Source organism: Perna viridis, chromosome 1, assembly GCF_037379345.1.
Source record: "Perna viridis isolate PV_CMFRI_1.1 ecotype Kerala chromosome 1, ASM3737934v1, whole genome shotgun sequence".
Classification (NCBI taxonomy): Eukaryota; Metazoa; Mollusca; class Bivalvia; order Mytilida; family Mytilidae; genus Perna; species Perna viridis.
The window spans coordinates 13,943,389-13,957,393 of NC_142445.1; the positions used below are offsets into that span (position 1 = coordinate 13,943,389).

A 14,005-nucleotide genomic window follows, 5' to 3' on the forward strand; every position below is an offset into this window, starting at 1 on the left:
TCTGTACTATGTAAAATTACGCAGATACGTGGTGTATCTAAAAACCTAATATATAATTTAATTAAATGTTTGATTTTGATTCAAACGTTACTTGGAATCTGCCAATATTACTGTTACTTGTGGAGTTTGTGTAAAAAGGAATATGACATACAAGGTCAGTTGATTTTCTTTTTAATTTCTTTTATAACCCGTATTATTATGAACAAATCAAAATTGAAAAAAAGTAAACATTAGATTGTAAATAGAAAGATGTGTATTAAGTATATTGTGGATGTCGCATTAGCTTGGGTTTCGTGTAAAACTACTATCTAATTCAATTAAATTTGTATGCTAACTTCTACAACCTTTATACAAATCTGTATACTTAAAATTTCTAACAATTTATATAGGCATCATTAGCTAACTACATTAAATTGCCCAAACAGTTGATACTTAGTTTAAAGCATACAAAAACATTTGTGCGTACTTTTGGAAAAATGTGAATAATATCTTATGCAAATTATCTAATGCCTTCAGTAGATATATGTAATATTATGTATCGGGACTGCAAAATATTGATTATATTGCACTAGTTAAAATAATACGCATAACCCTTAAAACGGTTTAAAGATTAACAATTTTGAATTCTAGTTAATATGCACTACGTAAAACCAGAATTTTCAGACAATTATACTCCAGAGATTTGCTTTGAACATTACACGTACAACTGTTGTTGTTTGATTTGTTATCAAGTTTTCGTACGAAATCATCTATTTATCATTGAAGAGTTAAAATCATCATGTTATAAACTTTCTATGTTCTTGATGCTGTTTACACATGGCTAAATAGTGCTGACTTTACGGCTGATTCGAACCGAAAGGACGAGCATCATTTAACCAGATCCTTTGGTCTGCGTTTGCGCTATAATGATGAAGTATTGTCTTTTAACGATTCTAGTTTCGGGAATTTTTTATATCGCATTTACTCCAATAAGAGCTTGAGAAAAGGAACACTGCAGACACTATAAAGTCAGTCTCATATCTCCATCTACACTTAGAGATCGATGGAAAAGGAAAACTTGTGACCAAAATATAAAACAAACGATAATAATGACTTCCCATTCCATATTGTTAACTTTCCTTTCTTATCATAACACTTACGTTATGCAGGAGCTTACTGTTACTAAGTGGACTTTTTTGAGCCGTGTAAGATTTCTCACAATTAAGCTTCTGGACAAGATTATTTTGCTACAAGATAGGATCCATTTGCATCGTAAGATCCGATTTGTTCATCTTATCATAGATTTACTTGCTTATTTCTTACACCCCGCACGTGACATTTTATGATCAACTTGATTGGTGTTTCTATAAAAAAAAACAAAGGACGCCTACCGACCGGTTCACATGATTTGCTCATGTACTTTTATTTATTTGTACTTGTTATTTTAGTACTTTCATGCGTGTCTGCTTTTCTTGTTGTAATAATTCGCATTACCCTTGAAATATGTTCTTATTTCTGCTCAAATCTTGGTTACCTTGATTACTCTTTGTCACCGTCATCATAAAGACCACAAATGTGGATGATTACATTCTAGTGTATACCATTTTTCTAATTGTTCATTTATTGATATGCATCCAAGCGCATTTGCCTTAATGAAAAAAATGAACGAGAATTGGAACTGTAATAAGAAAAGAAACAATCCAATAATAACAACTAGACACTGAAAATAAACACACACAGCAAAGAACATGAAATATTCAAAATATCACACACATTGAAACAGAATTAAATGAACAACCCGGAGTCCACTAAAAACACTGGAAGCATGAACCAGTTCTCCTGGTAAGCTAAGCGTCCTCTTTTTTTTTAAAAAAAAAAAGTTGCTTTTAATACTAATGTGTTATGTTGAAGCTTAACGATATACAATTAAGTACATAATCACTTCTGTAACCCGAAATTAGTACCAGCAAAATGTTTGTCCTAGGCCACTGTTTGGTTTAGAGACCTTAAAAACATTTTGGACGGATAGTAAATAATGTACACAGGTAACTTTTCTGGAGGAAAAGGTATATTTCATTTTCCACAGATTGGCAGATTCTATCCTATAGTATTGCACATATTAGTTCTTTTTTCCATTTGGCCAATATTCATGCCTAATTCTTATATTATCGTTATTACTCTATTTGGTAGCGTAACCAAAAGCAAATATTTTCAATTTGTCAACACTTTTGCAGAAAGCATTTTTTTATCTTTAATTATATCACTTCGTTTTTGGAAATGAAAAAAACAGTCGTTGGACACATTAATTATTTGTTTACGATGCTATCACTTAATTTAGCAATGCTGTCATCAATGTCAGCTGTTGATATAATTAGTTAAAAACATCAGACATTTTGATTGTTCGTGCGTGAATTGAAATAAAAACTTTTGTTGAGACATATAAACAATACATAGCAAGATAGGTATGTGTCCTGTCAAACATTGCTAATAAAATTATTCAAAAGTATAAAGCATAATATGAATGACATAATATATAAACCGTAGGGATTCTAATAATTTAAAATGTATGCCTAAAATAATGTTGATCAATTAAACTCATAATTTCAAATCATATTTAATCAAATCAATCTTTGGAAAATCCCAAAACTGTTATTTATAACCAGGTATTAACCGAATATCAACAATAAAATGCCATTTAATGCTACATCAATAGTGAATTGGGTGGAATAAAAAAAAACTGAACATTGTAGTAATGCATGCAATCAATCTTTATAGGTGATGATTGGACAACTATTACTACAAAAAATATTGCTTCAAAACCTGTTATCTCAATCAAAGACAAACAAAGCAACTGATTTCAAAGCTTCATTATACAAGATAGGTAGCAAATGTTTAATGTAAGTTGAAACGATAGAATTAGAGACATAAAAAAGCAATTTGTATTATAATATGTGAATAAAGAATAACTTCTATATTTTCATAAAATCGTTTTGATCCAGATTCTTATTATTTTCTTATTTTTTTGGGGGGAAATTTTCATTCAGCTATTCCTCAAAAACATATGGTGTATTTATTATTTTAAGTAAGTTAAAGAAATAATTTTTGACTGGCTTAATTTGACGGCTTCTGAAAAAAGAAAAAATGTTCAGATAACATGTCTAACTTTTATGATTTATAATATTGTGACAAATACAACTTAAACGTAAAACGACCTTTTTCAGTCTTAAATTATTTGACTGTACTAATAAATTGGTTCCGTGAATAAGAGGGTATGAGGACAAGGTAGTTTATGCATTGAAACTGAAAATGGTGTATAAAACTGAATGTAATATATTTTCGACTATTTCAGCAGTGCACTTGGTCCATGCTCCCAGTTTTTAGGGGAGTCCGAGTTGCTTATTTGCTTTTGTTACTTTGTATGTATGATTTTAGTTACTTTATGGTCTTTGTTGTGTATGACTGTTTTCCATGTCTGGTCTTTGTCCCTGGATTACATGCCTTTGATTATCGTTATAACCTTGGTTCCCTTGATTACTCTTTAAAAAACATATGTTACTTAATATTTGCTGTGTTTGTCTGCTTTCCATATTTAGTCGTTGTCCCTGGATTACATTCTTTTGATTTCTGATAGAATTTTGATTCGTTTGATTACTCATAAATGTCAATCACGGTTATCAGAAATGTGATTCCTTAGCTAAGAATACGTGATTTCAATTAAAATTCTAGTCGAACCAAAAAAAAGTAAAACTTTCATATGATTGTAGATATAACATGTTCTTTGTTGTGTGGGTCTCCCTGTCTAGTCTTTACCCTTCGACTGCATTCGTTTGATTTCCGCTAAAATATTGGTTCCCTTGGTTACTCTTTTAAGATAAGTACATAATCAGTACATAAATTCTGTGTTATGTTGCACTTTTTCTCGATCAAAATATTTTGATGGGATAGTTGATTCTTGGAACATTTTCTTTGAATAGAAAAATCCATGTCAAAATCATGTTTCATAACGACTCAATTGGTCCTCATAATTAAAATAATCTAATTGCTTTTGGTGTCGAAAACCGAATGATGGAAAAATATTGATTAATTTGAAAAGAGATACGTTATATCTTTTCTCCAGATGCACAATGATCCACGTCAAATTCCTAATATTATGGAACAATATCCAGTAAAATGATTAACGGGGGAGATTATTGTTTGATATCCGTCATCCTTTCTGTCATTCTGATTGATTAGTTTCACAATAATTATGTAATTATCAAGTGTCATTCAGTACGTTCGCAAATGAATAATTCAACCTTGGAATATCAACAATAATTAATTGTTAAAGAGTTGAAATTAGTCATTTGAATGTGGTGTCAATTCTTCTTTCTTAAAACGTCATGTATTCCTTTGACAAGTGTGTGTATTTATATGCGCATGTACCAGACAGTGCGTAAGGTGAAGGCAACCAGACAAGAAACCTGACTTATACGACAAGAAGAAGAAAGGCCATAGATTCCTACAAATGCGGGTACATAAGCAAAACTGCAAAACGATTAGATCAAAATCGGTTTGTAGAGTTCTTGTGATTTTTGTTTTTGTTTTTCGGGGTTTTTTTTGTCTTTTATAGGGGGGGGGTGTTTTTTTTATTTATTTATTTTTCTTTTTTTTTGCTTTGTCTTAATTTTTTTTAAATTTTTAATTGTATTAATATAGTTTCCAACTAGACACTCGGGAAATATTGGGTATAATTCGTAGTAAGTTCAAATGTATCCATCACTAGAATGTTAACCTATTTGGCCTCCATCAACATACTCAGCGCAATTGTACTTTGAAAACTTTAAATAAGTTCAATTATGTTGTAAAAATAAGGGGCATCCATAAAAAACGAACCTTAGTGAATGAGTTGCGCAAAGTAAAGGAAAATGTCATTGACCTATACCGTATACATATTCAATGAAGAAGTATGGCAAAAATTGTATGATATATATTATGTTGATTTGCCATCTTTTTAACGTCTTCTTTTACTATGCAATTTAATTTCTACCAGAGTAATAAAAAAAGTTCCATGTGGGTATGATTGTCTTCTTCACGGAAATTATTTGTGAATGTGGGTTGTTGTCAACAGCATCTATAATTATACCCATGCAAAGTATCATAACGCTAACCTTCTAATATAGATAATGTTAAATAGTTATTTATACAGTAAAGAAACAATCCACTGTTTCTGTGTTAATTTTATAAATACATACAAAAAAAAAACACTCGAACAAGATAAAGTTTTCATTTTACTTTATATATACACAGACATTAACATAATGCCGTTCCTCCTAATGCCCTATTTACAACTAATTTCCCATTATACCTATAATTTTCATAATTATGATATTGTACTTAAAGAAAATGGTCTTTTACCAATTCTTTACAGTTGTAAAATACAATAATTGTTGATTACAATTGAAAAAATCTAGACCCAATCTCCCAGTACACCTGTTCATATAATTCATTCAATAAAAAAATTATGAAGATTACAACATTTGTTGATACTCAATGATATTCGATATAGAACACCTACAAGTAAGCACTGGAAGGCCACGACAAAAAAGTAATAAAATACACGAGAAGTGTCAAGACTATTTTGCTGACCGTTTATACATAAAGACACATTTCGATGAACAGAATGATTTTCATTTGGACCACTTTCGTATAACATAATTTTATCTGATTACTAGTAATTCAGATTATTTTTCATAAGATAAAAGCTAAGGTTTAAACTAAGGCAAATGATGCATTTCCTTACAATACTTCATAATTGATTAATTTCAACAGTTCTGTTCTTATAGCACTCTTTTAAGAACCGGTCCATAAAGTTTCAGAAGACTAGGGAAGACTCGTATTTACAATGAATTATAAATAAATGAATACAGTTCAATTAATCATCATCTACTATTTTTTACTGAAAAGTAGATATATCTTAGTTTACTCAGAACTTATTCAAGTTTTTGTTTTTTAAGAAACTATCTTTCCATATGGAAATATGCGTCGTTGACCGCCTTTGCAGAAGAAATTGTTTCTGCTGTAAATAGTGTTCTTTGATATGGCAAGCCAGAATTAAAAATAAATCTAGATCACATGGATAACTGACAGTAATATGACAGCCTATTTCTGTATATAATAACACTAGCAATCTAAGTTATGTACGGAGAAGAAACAGAGGTTATCAGAATGCTACACATAATAAGGAAATTTATTGATATCACTTATTTAGTCATTGTGCGTCTGTTCTTTTGGTACAAAACGTGTGAGTTTTTGTCTACATTTTTCTTCCACTGTCACTTCAAAGTAACCAATTGCTTTAGACACTGCTTGTCATCATTAAGTCATTCTATAGATTTTATGATGTAATATTATGTATAGTGATCATACCATGCTTTGATGTAAGGTAACTATTAGTTACATGTCATAATGCTTGCATGTAGACGACGATTTTGTCATAAATATTTTAGTGTTGGCCAAGTTATGCTTAAATACGCGTCTGCCTGACTTTACCCTTATTAATCACAATCTATATCTAGAATCAGATCTATCAGAGCAGCATTTAGTACAAATAATATATTACATTTTTTTTATCTGGATGATGTTTCGGTGGTTATTAACGATTGTGCAACTCACACAAGAGAACTTACTATATCCGTCAGAACTTTCCGTCCGTGAATGAAGTTAAAAATTATGGACAGGGTTGCTTCCTGGAACTTGGATTCAATCTCTTTAACAGAATCTAAGCCCCTTCAATTGACATTTGTATGTCAAAGCATGTCGGATTTATTCATTTGTGCGATTTCTTTTAGGATTTTAATGAGTCTTTATAATTGAAAAACTATATCAAGGTTTTCGTTTTCATAAACTTATTAAAATTTGTCCCGATTTTTCATCGAAGACATCATTCGTAAATACAAATCATCTTGCAGATATTTTATACATTTAGGAATTTCCCACCCATTCTAATATCCTTTACAAAGCACAAAAATGTCCCTGATTGCTGAAGGAATTAATTGAACATTAAAATACAAGGGTTATAGTTATATATTTATGAAGTAACTAAAGAGGGCAGTTTTTGGATTGAATATGAATTCCCTAGTGCTTTGCATTGATATCACCCTGCTATTTAGAACCCAATCGTTGACATGAGATTAGTTGTGCTCTAATTATAAACTTTGATGAGGCACATTATTCAACTATTCAACTAAAGTCTATATCTGGAATGTCATTAACAGTTAAAAGTCGACTCAATATTGTTTATTGTTTTGTGAATGGTTTATCAAGTTTAATTTTTTTTCACATTTGCCTCCATCCTCTTTTAATTTAACTAATTTCTGTATTTTGTTGTTCGCATTTGCTAGAGGTAAGGGGACCTTAGTCGCACCAAAGTAGAAGTAGTTCATACCCGTCGTATGATCTTATGCACCTGTCCTAAGTAAAAGAACCTCTAGTTTTTGTATATAGCAGGGATTTTATACTTTGTTTAAATTTAGGGTAAAATGTAATGCAGATTTCGTTGAACTGGTATGTTTGTCGTTTCGGAAGCAGTTCGGAGGCGGACACCGAGTGTAGAAAGAGTAAACAAGGGAACCAATGTTATAGCGGTAATCAAAAGAATGTAATCCAATGACAAAGACCAGACATGGAAAACAGACATACACAACAAAGAACATAAAGGTGCACTATACATTTATATTAAGGCGCACTGTTTCGCACACCAAGTTACCCCGGTCAAATTTCGTAAAACTTAAAATTAAAAGTTGAAATTTGGTGGATACATTGTTTAAATGTAGATAAGCATTTATACATAGACAGATGTAATATTTGTTATGGTAAACAGGTGTAATTTAAATGAAAAATGGTATCCGGAACGTTTCAGTCCCCTGCCGTATTAGGCTCTCTCCTCAGCATTAGATGGCTGATTTTCAAAATACCTTATTTTGCACGAACTTTTGGGATTAAAATTGTGAGAGAATGAATCGAAAACGGTCTTATTATTTTTACCCTTTTCCACCTACTCCATGCATGCTTTCGTCTTGTGGTAGTGCTGAGTGTCTGATATTTTATAAAACATAGTATTTGACTGTTAGTTTTGGAAAGGCATTCCTGATTTGTACTAAAATTCAGTAATATTTTTTCAGTATGTTACCATGGCTACTGGATTTTATTAGAATAATCACTAAATTACTTATAAATGACTTGAACCTCCACACACCAAGGTTTTAAAAAATATGCACTTTGTTTTATGACAAAACACTAGAAATTTCTGTGTGGACTGCCTCAAAACAGCTTTATTTCAACAAAATGAGACCAAATTTTCAGAAATGACCTAACTGTATTATACTACCTAAAGTAACTAAAATCATACATACAATGTAACAAAAGCAGCAACTCGGACTCCACTTAAAACTGGGAGCATGGCCCAGGTGCACTATTAGGGTAAGCGTCCTCTGCTTTTCTAGAAACACCTGCCGAGTTGCTCATAAAAAGTCAAGTCCGGGGTAGACAAACGAGGAAAGGAATACAATGACCCGTTGAATAAATCAGTTTTCATGGTGCTGATGGATACACCATAACGATCCACGAGTTCATGATGACGACAAAAAAACTTCTGTAGTGATAACTTCAATCTTGTAGCAACATAACCCTGTTCCAGAAGCCTATTTGTTAGAGTTCTAGCGCGATACAAAAAGTCTGCGTAGTTTCACAATAATAAACGGAAGTTCTTAAAACTGCATTAGGGCTTAGTAATTGGTGTGGTTACACTTGTTCTAATCCTTTTGGTGACCTCTGAAAGTATTTACTATTTTGTATTTAGGTTGTACACTGGTGCTTTTGTTACGTTTCACCATATCCGTTCCTTTTTCTTTTGTCTTTTTCAGTTTCGTAGATTTTTTGCCTCTTTAGCACATACTTTCTAATTTTTAACCTTTAATGTAAAAAAGAAACACGATATTTCAGAGAATCTGAGAAATCATTGGAAATGTAATCGCAATTAGAAAGTATTTTAAGCTTAGTACAACTGGAATTTAATACTATGATTTTATTTTATGCGGATTACAAAAAAAAAAAAACATTTTTACGCAATAAACCAGTTCAATAAACCAGGGATATTAGATAGCACAGAACAAACACTACAGCAGTCATTGAGGGCACTTAGCACATTGATCAGAATCTATAGGACTTTACCTGACACCATTAGTTCAGTGCAATGATCTTTTTTTTATATTTTTGTATTTTATTACATCGATTTGCAGGTATCAATTACAGAAATATGGGTTGAATCGATCATTAAATAAAACAACGGTTCATTCGTTGTCATCAGAACTGAACATGGCCTTGCTTTCATCTTTTTGTATACAAATATATAAATTGCTAATTGATTACAGAGTAAACAGTCGTATTCCGCAAAACAGTGTTTGTTTAATTACCGCAACGTGATATTGTGTAATAAAATAGCTTTAATAACTTTGCTTGCATTAATGGGGTTGTTCAATGAAAATGCAATTTGATTTAGTAGGCTTTGAAACTGGACAATAACATTCGAAACTAAGTCTGAAAGAAAAAAAGACTATCCAGGACTATTCATATTACCTAGAATACTAGCATTTTATTCAATCAAACACAAAGAAAACAAGGAATGCTTATCCGATGATGCTGTACACGTTGTCTCGTGCTAAGGATTCCCCAACTCGTACACAAAGTTGATATCGAACAGCACCCAAAATTACAAACAATGTACGTACTGTCTATATGTAGCATCACTTCAAATTTGATACCAATCCATCAATATGAAGCCGTAATTTTTGCTTCGAAAATTTTTTCTATCATTCCATATAGCGAAAAATGGCTGTCATACAAACAAAGACGTTGACATATAGGACAGCACCCGAATCGCTAATAGCATATACCATATCTTTATAAAGTCACACACAAAATTTAAAATGAATCCATCAATCGGGAGCTGAGTTAACTGCTATTAAATACAGACGGCCGGACGGACGGACGAGGTGATTTCAATATACCACCAATCAGTGAAAAGTGTTTTTTAACATGGAACAAAACCAGCTTTCACTGTTCCTAACACAATTATAAATATTTTTTAACTTATAAACGTCATTTTCCTTCCTGATTACCAAATCAAACCAGTCATTTATCAAATCATGGTAAATTGATTAAAATCAACACAGGAAAGCCCTGAAATTGACACCTTAAGAAAGCTATCTGCTGATATGTCAACACAATTATAGCATTGATTGTACCATTTGATGAACTAATATCTAATGATGTAGGATATTTGCACATTTATATAACAAAATAATTTACTATATCAGATTTATTTACCGATGTTCTGTATATTAACCCAGCAATAACTTCAATAAGAACATTTTATTACAACATCATAACAATAAATCAGGAGAAAAAACAAGGGTCAAACCAATAATCTCTGCTTTGAACTAAGTGTTAAAAATGATAAAAAAAATACCAGTATATGTAACTCTTAACTCCATCAACAACACAAGATTTAAAAATATGCAGAAAACACGCTGGACTATGACAAATGAAACGTCTATTTTCATGTTTTCCTGAGTAATACATGATCAGTATAAACACAACAACATTTGGGTTTCGGATGATTATTTTTTAACTAAAAATGAAATCGTTTTCTATGCTGGATTTTAAGCATTATCCACATTTATATTTTAATACTTCACACTCTTACCAAGACTTACTCTCATCTCACATTCATTTACAAACAGGCACAATTATCCTTAATTGTGCTTAATCGACAACACAAAACAAATTATGTATAAATACACAAAAGTTGTTCTATGGATCTGGGAATAACGTTACATGAGGATTTTGTTTCACATAGTATCTATCATCGTGATATTCACGTGTCTCTAACCTCTGTATTCTACTAGGAGGCCATACGATAGCTGTAGCTTTGGCATAAATAAGTCCAAGAGGAACCTGCAAATACATTCAAAAAAACATTACTATAATATAATAATACAATTTCTCAAATCTAAGATGTTATTATATACCTTATGGAAATTTAAACGTCTTAAAGAACTTACCGGAAGTTGTAATTACACTTGTTGAAGATCTTTTTGTGATTTCTGAAAGTATTTACTATTTTGTATTAAGGTAAACGCTGGTGCCTTTATGTTTCACCATAACCGTTCCTTATATCTATTATGTCCAGTTAAATTATGTGTCATTCTTACACATATTCACTCAATGTAAGTACTAAGAAAGGTATTGATTTTAATATAAGTTGAGATTTTTTTTCACTTTGTATATGTATGCCAAAAATGTAACAAGAATTGTATTAATAAAAATATTAACTACAATTTCTTTCCTTTAATTTAAGACCCTTCCAGGAAATGAAATAAATAAATTATTGAACTGTATGTCTACAAATTCTACCACCGTCGGGTTGATGTCTCTTTGATATATTCACCGTATCATTTTGTTCTGATATATCAAACACCCTCAAAATATAATAAAATACTTTTTTTACATTAGTAAAATTAAAATCAAATTACCGGTCCAAATTTGTTACTATCAACACTCTGCTCCACATTATCTCCTTCTACCCAGCAATGTCCTCTAGGAATTCGTACACCGTCTTTCTTTTTTCTGGGCCTGTAGAAGGAAATTTAATAAAACACTGGAGATAAGAGAGATTGTATCAATTTATATGTATATCCTCGATAGCAATCACCTCGCTATTTAACAAGTGCAGGATTAAAGCTAAATCATAAGTAATTAATCTGTTGTCCATGAAAAATTTACTTTCTGAGAAAAGTATGTGAAATACAATGTATATTATCAAGGCAACATAAAGTACACCTCGTTTGGTGGTGTTACTTCTAAATTCTAAGGATAATCTATTTAAAATTAGAACTTATTCATCTATTCTTTATTCTGACAACGTAATCAGTATCATGACAATTTCTACTTAATAATAACAACCTGATAACATCGCCTTCAAGACCCACAATTCTTTTGATGAAATTTTCATCAGGCTTGCGTGGACTCCTGAAAAAGGTGTTAAAAACGCTTAAAAAATAATAATTTTGGTATTCAATTATTTATAATCTATGTCCGGCCATACTTACACCATGCAAATTTGAATTACAAAAAGACTAGAGATAACTTGACTTAGCACTAACCATATCCGTGACATTCAGAAGAAATATTTATTTCTTCGTGCAACATTAGAAATCTAACACTCTTCTGGTTGCAGTAATCCAATCGAGCGTATCCTGTTTCGAAAATAATGAATCAAACAGACCCTTTGCTGTATTATCTGTTGTAAATTGTATTCATTAGAGCAAACTGTTCATAATGATTTAGAAAACTGCAATTTGGTGCGATAAGATACTAAGTATTTGTTATAACTAACAGACTTGGCGTTTAAACAAATGTTTTACATTACTGGTACTCATTAAGCTACAAAGAATCTAAAATAAATGCACACACCAATTGAAAATAAAACGGTTTACACAACTAAGTGTTCTTTTTCAAGAAGTTTACTTTACACTATTTGGAGTTAATATAATGCTGATTAATTATAGTAAGGAATTCCCAAGATAAAAACAAAATGTTCAATGCCACTTTGCTTCCATATATCATTCTACTAGAATAGATCGGAGATTTCTTCTAGCATCAGTATACAATTGCGTGAGCGAATGCACAATAGAAATACCAGATCTTTGCATTGTATTGTCAATTCTCTTTTATTCATTTGTATTTTCCACATATCGAAACATGCGTTTTGTCATATACATGCTCAAGTTAGCCAAAATATCTTTGAATGTGCAGTCTGCCAAACCACAGTTCGACATACATAGGAAAATAATACAAAATTTATCATCTTTAAACACAATTCCTGACCAACAGAGAAATTTAATATATAATGGGTACAGTAATATCGCAAGTTATTCTATCATACAACCATCATATTATAAATCATAAAAATGGGCTCTAAATTTAATGGTGTACAACTCGTTCCAAATTAACCTAATCATTGTAGAAATAAAGCAGCTCGGTAGAAACACTTTTAAAATCGCCCATACAACAAAATGACATTTCGTTCATTAAGGATACCATTAAGGGCTACAGTGACCATATAACGTGCAAATTAACTACATCAAAGCACCATAACAAATCGACATGACTTTCTGATTGAACTCAATCATTTTATACTGCTAGTAATAACGAACAAACAACAACAAAAAATACAAAATACTGAGCATCGAACTACATGGCAATTACCAGGTTATCTTTATAACACCAGGACTCCATTGATAACCTAAATGAGCGAATCAGAGAACAAAGTTTCTCAATAATCTCTATTGGCATAGTTCCATTAAGCACTCAAAAATCTATTTTGCAGCTATTTACAACTTAAAGACCTGTTTAACTGTATTGTTCGACAGGAAATCTTCGGACAGGCTTTTACAATTACCATCAGGCTGCCAAACAAAGAATCCATATTTGAAAAGTACGCTGAAGTGTTTCTGGATTTAAAATCGTCATTTGAACTGTTCTTAGAAAATAAAAGAGCCGCGATTCCCTGGTGGAAATATACAAAACTGAGCTATACGTTACGAGAATTTTATCTCAAATATTGATTTAAGTTTCTAGAGTAGTATTTTGTCTGCAACAGTTGTTCCACTATTCCTGTATCGGTTATTATCACTGGGTTGCACGAGATATCTCATGTATTTCGCATATCAGAAGTTGTATTTTTCATTCACTAGTATTGCGTGACTGTTCATTCGATACCAATTTTGTTTTGGATTTTACTCTTCTCATACTTAAAGGTTAGTTAATGTTTTCAAATTCTGAGAAAAAATCTTGCAAATTGCAAAAAAAAAAAATTATCACCGGAATAGTTTACCACTGAACTAAGCTTTCAGTGAAACATATCATTGAAACACTGAAACTTGTCAAATTTATACTTACAACTGCATCACGCACATAACAATTTTGA

General features: G+C 31.4%; 2 protein-coding genes across 4 annotated transcripts in view; one reads left to right on the forward strand and one right to left on the reverse strand.

The window, feature by feature from the left end:
• The window catches only part of LOC148627361 (uncharacterized), an 18,475-nt gene continuing 4,470 nt past the window's right edge, over window positions 1-14,005 (forward strand). The window contains exon 1 of one of the 3 annotated variants that reach the window (XM_088571729.1): window positions 1-154. The gene's annotated coding sequence lies outside the window, so the exon portion shown is untranslated. Of the gene's footprint in view, window positions 155-13,364; window positions 13,836-14,005 lie in introns of those variants that run through there. The other 2 variants (XM_088571711.1, XM_088571700.1) reach the window with 2 other exon arrangements.
• LOC148627362 (mitochondrial inner membrane protease subunit 2-like) overlaps window positions 9,582-14,005 on the reverse strand; it is a 19,681-nt gene continuing 15,257 nt past the window's right edge. The window contains exons 4-6 of the mRNA XM_088571784.1: window positions 11,980-12,045; window positions 11,550-11,649; window positions 9,582-10,971 (exon numbers count right to left, since the gene is read on the reverse strand). Of these exons, the coding sequence (XP_088427910.1) occupies window positions 10,828-10,971; window positions 11,550-11,649; window positions 11,980-12,045 (310 nt within the window). The 3' untranslated portion in view covers window positions 9,582-10,827. The remainder of the gene's footprint in view (window positions 10,972-11,549; window positions 11,650-11,979; window positions 12,046-14,005) is intronic.